This window comes from Xiphias gladius, chromosome 21 (assembly GCF_016859285.1).
Source record: "Xiphias gladius isolate SHS-SW01 ecotype Sanya breed wild chromosome 21, ASM1685928v1, whole genome shotgun sequence".
Lineage (NCBI taxonomy): Eukaryota > Metazoa > Chordata > Actinopteri > Istiophoriformes > Xiphiidae > Xiphias > Xiphias gladius.
The window spans coordinates 18,138,843-18,157,288 of NC_053420.1; the positions used below are offsets into that span (position 1 = coordinate 18,138,843).

The following is an 18,446-nucleotide window of genomic DNA, read 5'->3' on the forward strand; positions in this document are numbered from 1 at the left end:
TAATGTTCTACTCCACTTATTATTGTTCCCTTGCAGTCTGTAACCGCATTTTTTGATCAACAGAAAATGTCGTACCACTTGGGAGAAATTAACTAAATTATTGGGAGGAAAAAAAAGTTAAGTTCATTGAGCAGCAAACAAAATGAATCCTTTTGCTTTGACATTTTAATAAGAAAAAATAATATGCATTCATGTGAACGTGTGTACTCAGTCCAACATATATCAACTTAACACAGTGATACACATTTATTTCACTGTGTTAGTTGATTATGGGGTTGAGTATCTTGTCCAAGGACACTTCAAATGCGCACTGGTGGACCCGGGGCTCAAACCACTGACCGTCCGGCGTTTGGATGCTCTGCTCTACCTCCTGAGCCACAGCCTAGACAGAAAGGTAGTCACAATCTAAAATCTATTCTATCTAAACAAGAATGTTTTCAGTTTCTTAGTAGAACAAGTGCAAACTGCTTCCTGTGGGTGTCGTCCATAAGATAGTCTCCATTGGTTCATTAATAGATCTACATGTACATCTAAAGTATAATCTTTTAATGGGAAAACATGTTTAAGTGAGAACACGTTTCAAACATGTTCCCAGAATATTAAAAACCTTTTACATAAAAATATAAATATTTTTAAAATGTAAATTAAAGAGCCCCAAACAAATATCGATATTAAAACACAAAAATGTAGCAGTAACACACATCGAACTGATAACTCAAGGAACCTTTCATTAATAGCATGTGACCTTGCACCACAATTAAACCCTGATCTAACCTCTATAAGTCCTTCTCATTTTTGAGTAATGGAACGAGGACAATGTAGAAACAACTGCAGGAGTTTTAAAAGGAAAACATCAGACTTTGGAGTTGATGGTTTTTTAATCAGATGTAAAAGATGGAGACAGTAAAAAAAGTACATCCTTAGTGAACCAATATACATGTTGCAACAATATACTGTACATATACCTTATCTATATACAGCATTTCAGTGACTTCCCACTCACTGTTTACAGTCACGTACCATAACTGAATTTTTGCAACCCTGGCTGCACCCAATCTGCCTCTGTCCACAGATGCGACCTTGACATATAGCTGAGACCAGGTGTAGCTCTATTTAAATTTGATCTTAACATGGCACTGTTTAGTCAACCAGACAACCACAAGTTCTTCTTTGTCAGCAAGACATGATCTATCAAGTCAAAGGCAAGAAATCAGATGTTTCAAAGACAAATAACATTCGTTATTAAACTATATTTAAACATGAATAGGTTTTTGTTGGTCTGAGATTTCTTTACATGCAGTCACCTCATTTACACAAACAATGTACATTTGAAGTACACAGTACAATTTATTCCTATGGGTTTCTTTCCCTTTTCATAAATTTTCAATCCCAGTTGGGTTGAACTGAACGTTATCGAAAGGGACACAGAATGGCTGCAGATAGTAGCAGAGACATCAAGGGAAATGAAGGGATTTTCAGCCTCCCGCCCTAATATTATTACTCATACAGGCCTTCACATACTAGACAAATAATAAGCATGCACACAAATACAATAACATCAATATATACAGTACAGGGGCTCATTTCTGCTCTTATCATTTCTAAACGTACCCAAGGAGAATTGTTTGTGCTTAAAATAAGGTCCCACAAATTCTGATTGTGGAACAGCTCATTCATCTGCGACAGAATAAGTGAACTGTCCCCTAAACAGTAGGGTTGGACCCGAGTCTGACTGTTGTTAAAACAGTCACTTTTCTAAAAGGTGCTCCATCTTGGGGTTGATGAATGAAAAACCAGCGAATGCCGCCTGGTCCATGGAGTCTATGAAGTTCTTATCGCTGTAGGAGAGACGAGGCTTCTCACTGAGGAACTCCCGATCAAAGTTGCTGCAATCATTTGGTGCTTTCTGTAAGTGACCACAAGCATATCTCAGCTAAATGATTAAACAGGCCTTTACAAGACTGTAGAAAAAACAAATCATAACTGATATCTCAGTTTAACCCCAACTGATTTGTGTGTGTGAGACATACCACTTTGGGTTTGAAGGGGGGTTCAACCTCCCTCCTCTCCAAGGCCTGCCAGTTAATGGTCTTGAAGAAGGGGTGTAAACAGATGTTACCCACGATTCCTAGCCTGCGAGTGGGGTCTCTCTCGAACAGCTGCAGGGACACAGTAAGGGTAAGTAAGGAATGTGCACCGTTACAACATAAAAACAGCATGGCACTGACACTGTCCAGGTGGATTTTAATGAATTTCATCAACCTGAGGGCCGTAGAATTTTCCCATCTTTTACAGGAGTATGGGATCATTAACTTTAAACCATAAAATACTCAAACATGGAAAGTCCAAATGTTCCCGTAGGCTGAAATGGTGTCATATGACAGATGGTATTTGTCTAAGAGGTATGGTACAGACCCGCTCAAGCAGGTCTTTGGCCTCCTTGTTGATCCAGCGAGGATAGTGGGGAGTATCCATGCGAATGGACTCAAACAACTCGTCCTCATCATCTCCATGGAAAGGCGACTGGCCAACGAGCATCTCATACAGCAACACACCAAATGACCACCAGTCAACTGAGAATGAGTATTTCTGTCCCAGCAGGATCTGTTTTGAAATAGGATATTATAAATAAGAATTATGACAATTTTCTTGCATGCAAAATGATAAGAGCATCTCAGTTGCAGACTTGAACATTTCAGAACAAGAGAAATTTGAAACACTATACCTCTGGCGCGATGTAGTCAGGAGTACCGCAGAAAGTCGTTGCACGATTCTCTCCGAACACGTTCTCCTTGCACATCCCGAAGTCAGCGATCTTTATGTGTCCCTCTTGATCCAGCATCACATTGTCTAACTTAAGATCTCTGGAGAAAATACAATCACAGCAGCATTGGAAAAAAACATAAGTGATTTTGAAAACAATAATAGAGTCTGACTGATCTGACTACTTTGGGTTTATCACAATAAGTCACATATAATCACATAATCAAGATTTTAGAACACTATTTAATGTTTTCATGTTTTATTTAACTTTCAGAGGATTAAATATGTGACTTAAAAGTTTTGCAGGCTCGGCTGTGAAAATCTTGAATGCTTACGGCTTTAGAGCACCGCTCAAGCCAGAAAGAACCTTATAGCTCATGACTCACAAAATGTTTTAAAGGACCATAGCAGTAATTTTGTATGAATTATGCATTCATTTTAAATTGTGTTTATTTAATTTAGTTAATTCAATTTTTACTTCCAAGCAGCCACTGGTTTCAGTTCATTTCCCTGTAATTTGAAATTCAAAATGAGGTAGAGATCTGAAACTTGCCTGAGATAAGGGCTGCAACTAACAATTCTAATCAATTAATCTGCCAATTATTTTCTCAAGTAATCATTTAGTCTATAAAAAAAGGCAATTTAACAACTTCCTCAAGCCCAGGGTAACATCTTCAAGTATCTTGTTTTGTCTGACCAAGTAGTTCAAAATCCAATTATATTCAGTTTGCTATCACATAAGATAAATTCTGAAAATTTAGAGGCTGAAATTAGGGAATTCTTTGGCATTTTTGCTTAGAAAAATCATCAAAGTGAATGTTCAGTCCACTGTCTGCGTTAATTTACCAGAAATGTAAAATTTATATTATTCTTAGATTGTTATGCAATTGCAAGCAGTTACACCATTTTCTGAGATTTTACAGCCAGCTGTTTTATTACAAGAAATGAACAAATTCACATTTTCCTCTTCATAGAATCCATGTTTCATTTTTTTCCTTCTGAGTTTGATTGTTGGACTGCACCCACTTCTAAACAGTCCCTGCTCACAACTGCATTACCACACACTCATAACGAAACTTTCAGGAAAAAAAAAAGTGTCAAAATGCGTGGGATTACCTAACCAAGCAATTTTAGAATCTCTGCAAGTTCATTTTCACATCACACTTGCAACTGAACTGAAATCAGCAGTCTTGTGGAAGATAGGAAAACTATCTAAAATAGTCAGCCGTGATGTAAAGAATATAGTATTTCTAGTTCCAGATGTAATAAGCATTTTGCTCTGACCTGTAGATGATCCCTTTGGAATGTAAAAACTGAAGACCACAAATGATCTCAGCCGAGTAGAACCTGGGAAGACAAAGATGGCAGAGACAGACAGATATTAACTACTCATCTCTGGTGGAAAGCTACAGGTCAGCACCGTAGCTATCTCACCACTGAGCTGGCAGCTAAACACCGGTGTCACTGCAGACTCATTTCAGTGTACAGCTGAATTATTGAGGAGGACATTTGTTCGGAGTAGGAGACAGGTGAATTACACTATCATGATGTGAAACTTGAGAGCTGCTGTGAGCCAAAAGATTAGCCTATATCTGACCTGCTTCTCTTGTCATCTGCGTCAGGTGAAACAATTGAGTCCTATGAGGAGATAAGCGTAGCTTCAACTCTAACCCAGTAACTGGTCCTTCTCTTTAAATGACCAACTGACAGGGATTGAACAGACTGTCAGGTTTTATCCTCTCAATAGCTCTCATTTAAAACCATTATAAATATAGCTCTCATAGAACAAGTTAGAAAGTGCACACATATAAACCTGCTCTACAAACAACCCTACACACACCACAACAATGCAAAATGAAGTCTAGGTATTGATTGTGTATATGATGAGTAAGTAAGTTAAGAATGCTGAAGTATGTAAGGAAGATTGAGATGAAGGAGTAAACTTTCTATGACACTGGGCCAACAGGTTAGCAGTAGCTACAGGGAGAACAGGGCCTTTGTGCTGATAAAGAGGTCACTGGAAAATCTTTAGTTCAGTCACTGCCTAAGGAAAAATATTGCATAACCAAATCCAAGAGATACTTTCCATTCCACTGTGATAGCTAGTGCAGCATCAAACAAGCTTATTTATTACAATTAAACATATATGTAAACAAACATGCAAACACATTTTGTTAAAAATGAATGCAATGTGAGTTGATGGAACAGCGCACTCCATATGTCTCGCTCTCTGAGGGTATAATCTATCCATCCAGGCTGAATACAGTCACTGAGTGAGGAGGATTTAAGCCGATGCCAACACAAGATCAGGTGTCTGTGTTTGCAAAGTAGAGAATTACTCCTGTCATCTCATGGATCCAGGACGCATACACCAGTTTAACTACAGAAGATGTAACTGCAGACTACACAATAAGATCAGTGCCTGAACACACTGGCTTATTTAAAACGTAAACAGCGGTACACAAAGCTGTGTACTGGTTTATAAGGGAGATTGTGGTAAATACATTCAAAGTATCAACAACATAAAACTAGTTTTCACAAACTTTCATGGCACTCAAACCTACTGTACATGTCTTTGTACTCCTCTGCTACTTACAGTCAAACCAAATTAACCTTGCTTCACTTTCAAACAAATGTCTGCTCTGAATTACTGTATTTTTCCTTCCAATTATCTGGACATAACACAATAAAAGACCGTACACATACTACTGTCCTTTTTCAAGAAAGAGTGGTACAGTGTGACACAATTTCTTGAGAAAATCCTTCATAAAATAGGGTATTTTCAGCTTTTGTAAATCAGCTTCAAAGCAAGAATTTGTTTTGAGTTTCCAAACAACAAAAAACACCACTGTAATTTTTTTTGTTTATTGCCTTCAACCAGGATTTGTGCATCTAAGAGCACCTCCTAAGAAATGTTTCTTAGCATTCATATCTATGTGTGTAAATGTGACTTTTTGACAACTTTTTAAAATGCTAATTGGCAGTAGCACATGCGCCACCAAGTTTTGGAGTTTATAACACTTTCTGTTACCAGTGTGCTATTGTTTATTTATTAATTTTTTCTGGAGGGATTCCCACAGAGTGATGACTTTTGTGTTGGCTGGTAGTAACTGATACATCCCCTTACAAAGAGTACACAGCCACTAAGAGCAGCTCACTCCTTACAAGGTCAGACTGCTAGTGAGCAGCAGCTACTGGACGCTATCCCAGCCAGTCCATCAGAGTTCAGTATATCATGTAAAGGATAAAAACCCATAATGGGAGAGAGACAAAGAGAGTGAGAGAGGGAGGAGTAAACATAGGCTTTTTTTTTTTTTTTTTTTTTACAAATATCTGCTTTCCATCAGCTCATTGATTCTATATGTGTGAGTCTCTGCGCAGCTACATGAACATATGAGCGCTGAGTAATGATGGCAGGTTGTGTGTTTTTTCCACAGAGGTTGTATATTGTTAGGTCTGTGGCACAGGTGTGACTCACGTGGCTCTGTAGAGTTCAAAGCGCCCTTTCTCTTGAATATGAAACATCAAGTCTCCTCCGTTCAGATACTCCATCACAAAGAACAGATGCTCCTGTAGACAAGTCGCACTTCAATATTCATGACACAATCCCAACCAATTATGTAAAGTAGATAAAAATGTGACCAAAGGTGGAGAGGAACTACCTTGGTCTGGAAGGTGGAGTAAAGGTGCGTGAGGAAGGGGTTTTCCCAGGCTAAAGCCAAGACTCTCTTCTCCACCATAGTGCACTCCACGTCATCATCCATCAGCACTACATCTTTCTTCAGAGCCTTCACCGCAAAGTATTCTCCACGACCCTTCAGCTCTGCTAGGAGAACCTGTGAGAGAAGAGAAGGGAAGAGAAGAGAAGAGAAGAGAAGAGAAGAGAAGAGAAGAGAAGAGAAGAGAAGAGAAGAGAAGAGATTAATACTGGCTCTTAACTTGTTTTCTTTGTAAAGAGCATGGAGCTTCACAAGTCAAGTTAAACGTTGATAAATTCATACTAAAGGTCTTCATAGATCCACTTGGTTCTGAGGCACTGAGATCCAGTCCAGTCCGCAACTGAAATCCAGTTCAGGACCCAAGTCAGGCCGGGTCCAAATTCTACTTAGTCTAATTGCGTGGACTATTGTCTCGCTTTACTGCCGTGGGTCTCGTGACCTTGCATCAGTATATCCAAAACCTGAGTGAATCCAAACGGATCGGAGCGTACGCAGTCTCACCTCTGACCACTAGGTATGTCATAATCACAAGTGAGACGGAGTTGAGAACTCCTTGGAGCTTTGTTCTCACAAGGGAAATGACAGTTTTTTGGAATTTGATTTACAGATTAAGATTAAGTAGCCCAGGTGGCTGCGGAATGTTTTATTGTTGGTGCAAGAGGGGGAAATAGGACTTTTGATTATCTATATAAATTTGTCATCAAAGCGCAAACTAATTACTTTAGTTTCTATGACTTTACATTCACTGTTAGGCCATTATTATTATGAAGTTCCTGCTCTTTTCCACTGCGGCTGCTTGTTAATTTATAGAATTAGTTGATAGTGCATCATTCTGCTGCCAGTGTTGGTGTTCTCTCTCTGTTACGGTCTGCTCAGGTCGACTGCATTTTGAATCTGGTCTTATTAATGAATCGGGTCTGGCTGTTCTCAGGTCACCTTAGGATCGGGTCTCTCTTTTTTGAAAATTAATTTATGCGCGTTTGGTTCAGGTAGGTTTTCCACGGGTCCGTTTTGTGTTTGATCAAACACCTACAATATATGTCATTACTTCTGTATGAGGCGTGGAAGTATGAAGTGTTGACTGGAGTGTTGTTTTTTCAACCATAGTTATTTTCTTGTTCTTGGGTTAGGTTTTTTAAAAAAAACAGCAGTCTCACAGTTTTATTCACACTGACATGGTTGCATGTTACCTTGCCAAAGCTGCCTTTTCCCAAGACCTTGTGGAAGATGAAGTTGTCCACGTTGATGCGGGTCAGATGGGTAATTCGAGACTGAGGCCGTGGGCTGGATCCCTCCCACAGTCTGCCATAAGGAGATCCATCTAATGGACAAACAAATTACTTATTCACATAATTATCTTAAACATTTAACCCTTTTGCATATTATTCTGTAAGTTTTATTATCAGTACTGAGCTTACTGTATTCTGTTCACAATGCTCATACAGAGAAACACTCACTCACCATTGATCTCCAGTCCAGCAAGTTTGTTAACTTCATCATAGATTCCAATATCAGGCAGATTAGGCAGGTTTGGATCTGAACGGCGGGTGGACGATTTCTGATGGAATAAAAAAAGGAAAAGAAAAAATAAGCATGAAACAGCCAGACAAACATTTTTCCAGCAATGGTTACCCATCTAGCTGTGGTTTATCCAATGCAAGAACATTCTGTCAGATTCTTCTTTTGAACATTGATTGTATAAACGGTCTGTCCCCCAAACTATATACATTTGGCTTTAAATCAGAGGCCTGTAAAAACAGAGAAAGAGAACTGGGAGTTCCAAAACGAGCCAGTCCTTAAACACACCAGGACAGGTTTGGTGTGACACTGAACAATTCGTCAACACGAACCGGGGATTGGGAGTTTCACATTCAAGTGACACTAAGTGTGATGGTTACACTTTATTTTGATGGTCCATTGTTAATAATCAACTTACTATCAAAGGATTATAATGTGTCAGTAAACACTGAACTGAGTGTCATGTGATACTCATGATTCGGTGAAGAAGCCCTCAACAGAAATGCTCTGTCCGGGATAGGATTGGTCTTAGTGTTGGGATTAATATTAGAAATAGGCTAAGATAAAAACTGGATTTAGTACTAAAGGTTTCCGCTGTTATGATGGGGGTCCAGTTGGGATCATGGTTAGGGTAAATAATGATACTTCGTTGAAAACAGAGCTAGATCACACACCAAATTTTTTGGCTGTCAAACACTTTGGCATCATGCTGCATTTGTTCTGTATCTTCATTCAAAACAAAGATATCTGAAACATGGTAAGTGATAATGTAAATACGACATTAGTTTGTATTTTTACATGATCTTTCAGCAGATCATACTGTATAATGCAGACATGTAGATATTTGAATGTTTTAATGGTAGTTAAAAATAATATTTTTGACCTTTTTCTATTCATCACTTTGTAATTATATTGCAAATTTATTTTGTTATATTTTTGTCACTGGATAGTTCAGTAACACCCTTAGACTTGGACAGCATCAAAGTAAAGTGTTACCATGCTCACTTCAGACCGGCCTAAAGTTTAGGAACCTCTTCCATTTTTGAAAATATGCATGTTAGTATTGTATAAATTAATGTTCAAAATCTTATTACCTGGAGAGGGGCATTAAATGTATTAAGTGCTTATCTACAACTGTGGTTCTCTTCTCATCATCAAGTTCCAGTCGTATTTCACTAACCCATCTGAGTATACTAATAGCTAAGTAAGGGATAATGTAATCAGGTATCCATAATGTATGAAAGAGCCATGTTGTGATTTAATTAGGTTGTATGATACTTGAGTCAGACTTGTCATTCTAATTCCTTCCACTTTAATTTGACTTAATCCTAAAATACTTCAAGACACTTAAGTTGACCATGCACTCACAGACTTGTGACCATCTCCATGTACTCACCTGGCTGACTTGTGTAAGTGCTTCAGCTAGAAGCTTCTGGTTGATACCACAAAGGTTGGCTACTTTATCCTGACACTTGTGATGGACATTCATGGCACAATCTACAAAAATAATAAGATAAATCTATTAAAGACAAAAGTACACTTACTTTCCAGCAATCAGTCAATCATATCTGCACTGTACCTTCACACTTGAGGCCTTGTTTGACAAGACCCCACAGCAGACTTCCACAGTGGTCGCAGAAGGTGGGACTCATGTAGTTGTTGCTCTTGAAACGGTGCGGCATGTCAATTTTAAAGCGTTCCTTCTGGAACTGCGGGAACAAAGAGAATTCATCATCTCCATGAATGACTGGCAAAGGAATCAACGGCCTGTGACACTTCACAGCCCTGCACACCTGCCTCATCTTTTTCTTTATTTTTGCTTTGTCTTCTGCTTCCCTCTTTGAGTTTATACTGTCAGAAGTGACCACACTACTGAACAGAAAGTTAAATGTTTCTTCCCAGGTCTGTCCCTACTCTGATTTAAAGTGCCTCTCTCAGACCACACCCCATCTGTTATTCACCCACTGTGTGGGTGTGTGTACCTGATCATTCCCATGTCACTATTATCTAGGTCAGTTGGTCCTTGATTACCTTTATCCACCAATATTGATGATCACTGAAAATGGATATGAACCCTCACTGGTATCTGCCTTTGTATCAAACTCTGACCCAGCAACACCTGCTAGTAATAACCACCATTGTTTATATTGTTGAGGAGAGATACTTTACAATAGCATAAACCAGAATGAGAAAAGCCCACACTAAAATGACATATAGAGAACACTCGAAGTACATGGTGTACTGCAGAAATGTGTGTTACATACCACCGTATCCCGACTGTTGGCAGCAGTACCAGTACATCTGCCGATGATTTTGTCTATGCATTTCTTGTGGATGGCTGCATTGCATTCTGATAAAAAGCAAAGATAAAAGAGATGCGTATACTTGCTCAGTATCCGAGCACATATTGCACACTGGCAATGGTTACAAAATGGGGGAAAGATATTTTTATTCAAGCACACATTTTTCATGCACTGTGCTGCTATTTCACATATTGCACAAAGCACAGGAGTTAAATTATGGTACACTTACGTCTGCATTTATAGCCTTGCTTGTTGAGTCCCCTGTGGGAGACAAAGAGACACAAATGGATTAATTTGTATAATTCTTTGATCATGTGAATGTGAAGGGTTTGCTGATTAGTCACTTGTTAGTTATGAAGAACAGCTGCAGTACACCAATGCTGATTTGCGTATCAGTGTTTCCTTTTTGTACAAACTTCCTTTTCAGTGAGACAAAAATGGACTTCAAAGCAGATGTGTAGCCCTCGAAGGACGACAAGCATTATTATTGCCAAAGACAGACATTACAATTTAAAAGGAAAGTTGAACTTAATGGTTTTATCAATAGCAACAATAGCAAATAAATTGTCTAACTCACTTTGACAAAAATCATACAACTAAGAGAGTGTTAAATGCTGCCAAATATCAGAAAGTTCCTAAACACTTTGATTTTAACTTCCCATAACATTCCTTCTAGTGTTCTAGTTTATCTAAACAGTGGTTTATGAGTTCCCTTTTCAGCTGCTTTGAAGATTTGTTTATAGGACTGAACTGTAGGCCTCACTGACCAGACAAACTCTCTGCACACGGAGCAGAAAGTGGGCTGTCTGAAGAACGTGGCGATGAACTCATGGTTCTTTATGAAGTGGATCTTGGCCTGTTTGATGGCCCCCCGCCTGCGGTTGAGAGTAGGAGCCTCTTCCTCCTTCGCTGCCTGCTTACTCTCTTCCAGATACACAGAGAAATACAGATCATTCATCCCACAACACTGCAATGGGAAAAGCGAATCTTGTATATGTCACAAATTGATAGCCTTAATGTTAATCTATGGGGACCCACAGGAATTGCTCATTTGAATGCCTATGAATGATAGGAAGGAAGAACAATATGGTTGAACAGTCTGTGAATATATGGGGGTGGGGTTAAAAATGAAAGGAATGAAAACTACAGACTGTAAATCAGACAAAGTGGTTGTGGATCTGATAAAGCTTTATGAACATGGTACTTTGATTAATCCTACAGTTAAGAGACAGAAGAAGAAAAGATTCTTGCACATTTTCATACTAGTCACCCACTTTCTTACTCTGGCCCTAAAAACCTATTTTCACAATCAGCTTCTTGGTATACATGGGGCTGGGAGGTCAACACAAATTTTTCAGTTTGGGTTATTTTACGTGGGCAGTTAAGTGGATATGGAAGTGATGTCTCAAATCTGTGTGCACCAATCAGAATTCAGAAATACTGAACTCACTCAGAATCTGATGACTGGGTTGTTTGCTATTTTGTCACACCACTGCCAATCAAATCAGATCAAACACACATGCAAAGTCCGGATGAAGAAGACCAGCTGAGGTTTTGACTGTTAAACTCTTAAAAAATAATAACTGAGTCTTTTTTTCCAAACTTTAACTTCTGCTAATGTCTCTGTCATGAATATATAATGTTATAGAAAAGTACTCAAGATTTGAAACGATGGGCTTTTTGACAACATGTGTTAAGATTTAAAACAGAGAAAACAACACAACCAGACAGCTATGAAAAATCACATAGCTTAAAGAAAAAAGTCCACATGAAAGAGCAAAGAATAGAAGAAATAGGAAAATGTATCCATTTTATTTCCTTTCACCTGCATCCACTCCCTCCAGAAAATACTGCACTGCCATCATCACTTTCCCAGAAGGATGGAGGTCCACCTGAACACACAGTTAAACACACAGACAGTTACACACAGACAGCCTGAGATATTGCTCCGCAGGGAAAGAGGACAATCTGTAATGTCTTACCCAGAATTCAGTGCGCCCGTTGGCCTTCTTGCATCGCTCAGCAAGGACGGACACACCAACAGTGACCTCAGCCAGAGGCTCCTCCGCTGTCTTCATCAGCAATACCTCGAGCACACGACCCTCATAGATGTGTGCATCAAAACTGGCCTTCCAAGCCGGGTACATGGTGGGTTTCCGCTGAACCAGGGTCTTACCTCGTTCTTTGAAAAGGGAAGATACACAGAGAGGGAAAGGAGAAAAATATAAATAGTACAGCATAGCATTGACATTAGTAGTAGTAGTAGTAGTTAGTAGTGCTAGGAAAAAGGGATTACGTGATAGCTTAAAAATGACAACTTCTGTTAAAAACAGAGCATTGTAGCCTGGGAAAGATTTTCTCACCAGTTGTCAAGGCCTCCTTCATCTTGATTGCACAGAAGGGCGGGTCCGCCAATGGTGGCAGGACACCCAAGTCGTACGAGTTAAAGGTGATCCTCAAGAAAGGAGCCATGGTGACAAGTACCAGGGTCGCCTACTCTCGGAGACGAATGAACACAGTGTTACCCTGGTGACATTTATCTATAATGACCTGCTAGTTACACAAACAGATATAGTTCATCACCATATCCATATGTTATATTGCATATATACAGACAGCTGCATATTCTCTTGCAGAAATACTGCTGGCTCACATTTAAGCATCAAGATAAGTGCTATAGGTCTATGTTAAACTGAATAATCTCTATGTACATTGTGAGGCCAAACAATATCAGAGAGAAGATAAGATAGTGCTCCTTTAATTGACACCTGAGTAACAGAATTAAAACATATTCCCAACACTCAGGCAGATACCTGCACCTGCACACAGAGTGATCCCCATTGAACTACAGTGAAATAACACAATAATAACACAAACAGGAAAAATCTGGCTCTGGCTGCACCGTGACTTTACATTTACTCTTGTACTTGGCAATCTCACTTTTAGACATTTAAACTTTGTCACACCCATAGAGGAGGGACACAAAACATTTTTACACCTCTGTCAGCAACACCTGTTTTTGTGTGGAGGACTGACTGTTGCAGCTTTTTGTATCTGATTCTAAAGCTGGTTGCTGGAAGATAAAGTTTAAAAAAAAACTTTTATCTTATCTGTATTTTGCATTTTTCATTTATTTTGTATTTTTGTATTTGTACAACAATTTATGCCCAGACCGTAACAGCAGGGCCAGGCCTTTAAACACTAATGTCCTTGACTGACTGACTTACTGACTGAGTGATAAAGTTACACCATTTATCAACCAAATGCCACCTGACTAAGTGCTGAAGTTACACCACTGGTCACTGCTCTTTCAAAATTAATTGGCATTGGCACACCTCTCTATGCGTCTCATTCGACTGACCGCATGACAGCTGACAAACACGTGAATGACCTTCTAACTTTCTCTCTGAGTGATTATTTTACAAGTAAGATTTTGTCAGAAAACGTAGCAGTTATAAAATCAGTGCTTTAGCAGTGCAGAGCAGTAGCTTGGAAATGGCTTGGAAGTGACAGCTGGTTAACATGTAGTCTTAAAGGGCCACGTTTCAATCACTATTTCATACTTGTGCCGTTGTCTGACAATAGAAACTGAAAAACATGTAAATGAGAACAGCTTTATTGGGAATGTGGCTGCATTAAATTACTGTATATATGAGCACAGAGGGTAGGAGAGAAGCAAACAGATTAAGGTCGGTCCAGCCAGGTTTTGACCTAGTCTTGTTATAACTGAGTTTTTTTGAGGGGAAACGCTAGAGATGGTAAACTGAATACTTTTAAGATTTTTCCACTGTTAGAAAGAAAAAATAAACCGATACATCATTATAGGCTTTTGTGATGGGCCTTTGTCATTATTTTTATAGAGATTTTATAGCTCTAATGATTAAATTATTCAAAACAAAACAAATACATTAAAAGATCATGAAACCTAGTTGCATCCCTTTTGCATTAGAGGTGATATATATTCCAATAGTGACATATTGGTGAGAGATCAATGTCACCCTCCATGCTTGGCGCTTGCATAAGCTTACATGTGCTACAGACAGAGTCACAACTTTTTCTACAACAGCACCAACAGTTTCTATATGTGTAATGCAAGAGGTGATGCCAGGAATTTCAGTCACACCCATGCTGCTCTACATGCCTATTCTATTACTTCCAAACCTTTATGTATAAAATACATAACACGGTACAAAACACCGCAGGTATGATGTTGGAACATGTCAAATGTGCCGACATCATACTTGCGGCTCTGCTACTTGTTTGGTTCCCTGTCACTGGGTTTTTTTTCAGTGTGTAGTTTCTGCAAGGTTGCATCTGCAACAGTGGAGGTGTTTGCCTGTACTACAGAGGCAGAGCGAGTCTCAACTTGTCGCTATTCCAAACACAAGCATGTACCCTCTACAGTAGGCCTAGCTGTTTTTTACAATCCTTAACCCGAAACCACCCACACTGAGGCCAGAAAAGTACGACCCGGAAAAAAACACCGGGAAGAAAAAAAGTATGCAGTAAGACGGGAGGGTGATGAAAGAAAATGTTCACACACACTCACTGCTGCTGTGAGCTGTGATGTCAGTGTTTTTGGAGTTAATCAATAGCACGCACACTGTGATGGAGGGCGGTAGTGATAGATTTCCTAGCGAACTGTTCATGTGCAGTTTCGATTTGTCCCGTCTGTTAAATTCAGTAGTTATGTCCAATGCACCAGTATACTGTAACTTGCAAACTTCCAACTGACTTACCACTATTCATTTTTATATACCCTACCTCCTGATACCTGCATTAATGAACAACACAAAAGTGTGTTTGTTAGTTGGACGTAGTTGCAAGTACCTTGGGGCTGAGAGGCTATGTAATCACATTAAAAAACTTGGACTCTGTGTTTGCACGAGTATGCTTGAACATCCTATCTTAAATGTTCGGATAAGCAACTGTAATACTCATACTGGATGAATGGTTATAATACAGTTCTAGTAGTAGCATTAGTAGCTTGTCTATGTCAAGCCTGAGGGCTGGACACTGAACCAAGCTATTTGAAATAATTAAATAATAAGTGAAGGAGAAAGCGACAGGGGGTACCTTTGTCACACTTCCCGTGATGGAAGCAATATGTCCTCACATGTACCTCTGATGCACACACACACACACACACACACACACAAACACAAACACACAGCTATGAACATACTTTAACTAGTTTGGAATCAATCACATGTTGTTCAAAGACTAAAACACAAACACAACGACAGTCTGTCAAAGTGACTTACGATCTAACAGTGAGCATGAATCATTTCCAGATAACCAGATAACCGCCCTGAGAAGCAGTCAGTGAATTTGCACTATGAAGGATGTGGTTGATTGTCAGTTGGCTGAACAGCAGATGACACTTCACGTCCTACTCTGACGACAGTTTGCGACCAGCCTCTTTTTATGACAAATGTAACCCTTAAAAAACAAAAAAAAACAAAAAAAAAACAAGCTCCTCACGTCCGGTCTTACATCGTGAGATTCGGTGACCTGAACTGGAATTCCATAATGCGGCCATTGCCACATACTGTTGCTAACGGTACATTCGTAGCTGTTACCCACGAATAGCGCCCCCCCCCCCCTCGTATTTAAATAGGGTCAAACATTTTGACAGCTGTCGTAGCATAATGTGGTGGCCAGTACAGTCCTAACACATCACCTGTCAATATTTGGCCAAAAAGTCAGTCTTTTTTTTTTTTTGACCCCGCAGAACCATAAAATGTGACAGGATACAGATTCCGTCGCACCATTTCAGTTTAGTTTCCTTAAAAATGAGGCAACAGCATTTAAAAAAGTTGGTTAGAGTAATTATTACAAATCCGAGTAGCTAGGTAGTGACAATTATGTTTTTAATTGCCATATGAAACTCTCAGACATGGTGTTACTGTTTGATTGTAAATCATTCGCTAACGTTAGCGCCAACAGTTACGGTTAAACGAGTTACGTTACGTTTCTACATCAAAGAAAAAGAAGAAGAAGGGGGAACGGTTTTTAAAAAAAAAAAAAAAAAAAATCTTTTAGCAACTTTCTGCAAACTCCAAACGTAAACAAAACAAAAACAACAAAACAAATTCGGTGAAAAAACTCGACTTAAATGAAGAATAATGGCAGTCTCACCTCGTCCTGCAACCTCGGTGCTGGTTCTTAATAACCGCAGCACGACGAAAAGTTGCTCTTTCTCTTCCTCTCGCTTTTTCGCTCTGTGATTCCGTCGATTGAGGAAGTGTGACGCCCGCTCGCTGAGGCTTTCTCGACAGGCTGTGACGTTTACCTGGTACACACACACACACACACACACGCACGCACATGCACGCACGCATGCACGCACGCACGGACCGCATAGTCTGCAGTCTTCGTCCCAGTAGTTGCAATTCCACCATTTGCCCTATTTTGAATAGAGGTCCTGTCAGTTCTTATTATACGTTTTTTTTTCCCACTTGAGCTGGACAATTCACTGGTTTTCCTGCACGCACACACGCCCGCACGCACACACACACACACACACACACACACACACACACACACACATACACACATCCGCCTCAGCCACACATTAAATTTTCCATTTGTAAGCTACCCCACCCTCCGGTGTGATTAACATGATGGTGGGGGTTCATCACTGCAGACCTGTTGATCACCTGAGCTGGGGGGGGAATTACCCAGGCAAGTATACCTGTACATAAAGAGCTGCATTGCTGATGAGAGTGCCCTAGATTTCGGTAACATAGCCTAGTATGTGGGGGAAGATCTTTTTTTCCGCTTTAAGCGTTTGTGTAGCGGGGTGGGGGGGGTGGCGGGGTCACGTGGCCGGTAGGCTGCGGGGGCAGTTTTGAGGTTTGAGCTAGGTTTTGCTGGTGAGGAGGTGGCAGATTTGGCTCCTGCAGCCAAAAGGATCTTTTCTTGTTCTTAACTAACACAAGCAATCACAATTTTCCACATCATTTATTTATTCCATGGCCATATTCACCCCCTCACACACACACACACACACACACATACACACACAGACACGTTTGTGTGTATAAATGAGCAAGGGCAGAACCTCAATTGTGCCAGCTGAGCTATTCTGATCTTGATGACACAAATGAAATATTGGCTGAAGTGAGCAAATCTCTAACCTAGGACTGCAGCAGATAAATCCCTGCAGGACGAGTCACCATTGAATGTTTAGGTGCAGTTTACAAGTACTGCACTGTGTGTGCATTGGTAAGTTCATTTAAAGTGGAACCTGCCTGGAGCCGGCGGACGGGACACAGGTGTGTCAGTGTTCCCCTCTCTCTTCTGACGACTTACATAACATGCAGATTGTGACTCATGCCAGACACAGGAAGTCCATAGTGGAGACTAGGTGTGTGTGTCTGTGTACACCAACGACTTCATTGCTCACTTCGTTGCCCCTCTCTGAGTCTGACAGACGCACATTCAAAGCTCAAGGAACCCTCTCCTTCTGTTCTTCCTCTAGCAAACACAAGACATCCACTCATAACCCCTGTCAAGATCCACTTGGTGGTTGTACAGGCTGTTAAATTTAGCATTCAGAGCTTAAAAAGAGCCTGATGAAGATCCAAACAGAAATTATACCTATGTGCATGGAGTTGATACATATGTGCTGGGGGACAGTCGGGGGGAAGTTACATCATTTGCAGGTGAGTTTGTGACTGTAGTGCATTGACATGTGAATAGGTTACGATTTTTTTAGGGTCGCGACCACACCAGCGTTTGTCAGTTGAAGTGCTTACCAATAATGTCAACACAGAAATCACAACTTGTGGCTAAGGGTCACAAACGTAGACACTGCTTCATTTTAAGGGGTCACAAGCCAAAAAGGATGGAAACCACTGATTTATTTTTCCATTTATGTTTTATCCAAAGAGAGTAAATACATTGAGAACAAATCGGTTTTCTCTCTTTCCACAATCAGAATATTTTCAGACAAAATGTAAAACTGTCACATATTTATACCTCACCCACCCTGGAAACCACTGATTCAAACATTAAAGCATCACCTATAAAATGGGCAGATGAAGAATACGGTCGGATCTTAAAGGACACATGAGGTTGCATGTAAGGTGGGTTTGGTCATCGTTGGCAAAGCATGTGTGAGCCTGTAAGGCTGGGT

The 18,446-nt window shown here is 40.0% G+C and overlaps 1 protein-coding gene across 3 annotated transcripts; it reads right to left on the reverse strand.

Moving 5' to 3' along the window:
• Nucleotides 1-859: 859 nt before the first annotated feature.
• On the reverse strand, nt 860-16,538 carry prkcda (protein kinase C, delta a). 3 transcript variants are annotated; one of them, XM_040159678.1, is made up of 19 exons: nt 16,445-16,538; nt 15,380-15,427; nt 12,667-12,796; nt 12,286-12,485; nt 12,129-12,195; nt 11,071-11,227; nt 10,533-10,564; nt 10,265-10,350; nt 9,580-9,709; nt 9,397-9,497; nt 7,944-8,040; nt 7,673-7,803; nt 6,426-6,599; nt 6,242-6,333; nt 4,048-4,110; nt 2,726-2,864; nt 2,416-2,604; nt 2,031-2,159; nt 860-1,906 (listed from the first exon to the last, which is right to left on the reverse strand). In XM_040159678.1, exons 3-19 carry the CDS (start codon nt 12,773-12,775, stop codon nt 1,748-1,750), a joined length of 2,055 nt encoding a protein of 684 aa, XP_040015612.1. In that variant the 5' UTR covers nt 12,776-12,796; nt 15,380-15,427; nt 16,445-16,538; the 3' UTR covers nt 860-1,747. The 3 variants fall into 3 exon arrangements, with proteins under 3 accessions (XP_040015612.1, XP_040015613.1, XP_040015611.1); XM_040159679.1 differs by lacking the exon at nt 16,445-16,538 and adding an exon at nt 15,568-16,285; XM_040159677.1 differs by lacking the exon at nt 15,380-15,427.
• Between the last annotated feature and the right edge of the window lie 1,908 nt (nt 16,539-18,446).